The 2,500-nt window shown below is 47.0% G+C and overlaps 1 protein-coding gene across 1 annotated transcript in view; it reads left to right on the top strand.

Moving 5' to 3' along the window:
- Positions 1 to 2,500, top strand: part of LOC143291387 (uncharacterized) — a 20,600-nt gene that overhangs the window by 8,329 nt on the left and 9,771 nt on the right. The window contains exon 5 of the mRNA XM_076601227.1: positions 106 to 272. Coding sequence (XP_076457342.1) covers positions 106 to 272 — 167 coding nt within the window. The remainder of the gene's footprint in view (positions 1 to 105; positions 273 to 2,500) is intronic.

Genomic DNA, 2,500 nt, shown 5'->3' with positions numbered 1-2,500 from the left:
TGACAACGACGATGATGATGATGATGATAATAATGACAACAACAACGACGACGACGACGACGATGACGATGATGATGACGACGAAACATGCGGGCGTGCGGGCAGCGTCGGGAGGCACGGCTACGGAGCTGGCCCTGGACGTGACGCGGGGGTCCATCTTCACGGCACAAGCCGGGGCCCGAGCCAGCGCCAAGCGGGTGGCTGTCCTCATCACTGACGGCCAGTCTTACAACACCACCTCCACGGCCATCCAGGCTGACAGACTCCGTCGGGTAAAAAATTTAAAAAAAAAAAAAAAAAGGAGGGTGTTGAGGAGGGTGGATTGGTCGGGGTGTAGAAGGATCGTTGAGGGTGGAGAGAGGGTGAGGGGCGGGTGGAGGAGGATCGCCGGAGGTTGGGGGGAGGGCGGGAGAGTGGTGGAGGGTGGAGGAGGGGGGTGGAAGAGGAGTGGGAAGGGGGGGAGGAGATGGATTAGGGTGGAAAGGTCGGGTTGGAGGGGATCGAGGAGGGTGGGGGAGGGGAGAGGGTCGAGAGGGGGAGGGTGAGGGAGGGTGGGGACGGTGGAGGGTGGGGGAGGGTTGTGGGGCATGGGGTACGGGTTTGGTTGCACTGATTTTTTTCTTTTCTTCTTCTTCTTTTTTTTTTTTTTTCTTTTTTTTTCCCTCAAGGCCTGACAAATCGCTCTGGGTTACGCTGCTGATCAGGCATCTGCTGGGCAGAATGTGGTGTAGCGTATATTATGGATTTGTCCGAACGCAGTGACGCCTCCTTGAGCTACTGATACTGATGCTGATACTGGTACTGATACTGATACTGATACTGCTGATACTGCTGATACTGATACTGATCTAAAGAATAGATCGATAGCTCATTGGCCCCAGGAAAGCTGAAGAAGCCAACTGGATGGACGCCAATACTGATACTCGTATCACACGGCTGTCAGTCCGTAGATCAGTATCAGTATTAGTACCAGTATCAGTATCAGTATTTGTACCGGTATCAGTATCAGTATCAGTGTCAGTATCAGTATCAGTAGCTCAAAGAGGCGTCACTGCGTACGGACAAATCCATATACGCTACACCACATCTGCCAAGCAGATGCCTGACCAGCAGCGTAACCCAACGCGCTTAGTCAGGCTTTGAGATAAAAAGAAAAAAAAGAAAAGAATAATGATAATAATAATAATAATACTGGGGTAGGGGGGTGGTGCTGGGTTGGGATTTTTTTCTGTCTAGATTGAGGGGTGTGCGGGTTGGGAGTGCTGAGAGAAAAGAGAAGGTAGAGGGAGGGGGAGGGGGGGGTGGGGGGTGGAGGTAGGGAGGGGTAAGGTGTGGGTGGGTGTGTATGTGGTGGGGGGGGTAATAGGGGTGGTAGGAGTGGGGTATGGGGTGTACGGGGGTGTGGGGGTTTGTAATACTAATTTTAATTTCTATATCGTGCTTTGATTTCAAGCATGAGCGAGCTCCAAGCGCTTCACAATCCAGTATTGTGTTGTATTGCAATGTATTTCATTTCATTGTATTGTATTGTGCTTTACTGTACTGTATTCTGCTGTACTGCACTGTATTGCGTTGTACCGTTCTGTGTTGTGTTGCATTCTGTTGTATTATATTGTGTTGTGTTGTGTTGTGTTGCATTCCATTACATGGCATTGCATTATGTTGTTATGCACTGTATTGTGTTGTACTGTATTGCATTGGATTGTATTTCATTGTATCTTATTGTACTGTATTGCATTGTATTGTATTGTACTGTATTGCATTGTACTGTATTTCATTGTGTTGCATTGTACTGTATTATGGTGTATTGTATTGTACTGTATTGCATTGTATTGTATTGTATTGTACTGTAGAGTGGAGTGATTACGTAGAGGTAACGCGTCCGCCAAGGAAGCGAGAGAATCTGAGTGCGCTGGTTCGAATCACGGCTCAGCCGCCCATATTTTCTCCCCCTCCACAAGACCTTGAGTGGTGGTCTGGGCGCTAGTCATTCGGATGAGACGATAAACCGAGGTCCCGTGTGCAGCATGCACTTAGCGCACGTAAAAGAACCCACGGCAACAAAAGGGTTGATCCTGGCAAAATTCTGAAGAAAAATCCACTTCGATAGGAAAAACAAATAAAACTGCACGCAGGAAAAAATATGTAGTGTAGCGACGCGCCCTCCCTGGGGAGAGCAGCCCGAATTTCACACAGAGAAATCTGTTGTGATAAAAAGAAAAACAAATACAAATACAAATTGCATTGTATTGTATTGTACTGTATTGCATTGTGTTGTATTGTACAGTACTCTATTGCATTGGATTGCATTGTAATGTGTTGCAATTTGTCGGATTGCATTACACTGCTTTGCATTGCTGTGCTGTGCTCTGTTCTGTTCTGCTGTTTTCTGTTGCATTGAAGTGTATTGTATTGCATTGCATTGTATTGTATTGTATTGTGCTTTGCTATACTGTACTCTGCTGTACTGTACTGTATTATGTTGTATTTGTGTTGTGCT

The sequence above is a fragment of the Babylonia areolata genome, chromosome 17, assembly GCF_041734735.1.
Source record: "Babylonia areolata isolate BAREFJ2019XMU chromosome 17, ASM4173473v1, whole genome shotgun sequence".
Classification (NCBI taxonomy): Eukaryota; Metazoa; Mollusca; class Gastropoda; order Neogastropoda; family Buccinidae; genus Babylonia; species Babylonia areolata.
This window is presented reverse-complemented; position numbering and strand designations above follow the sequence as displayed.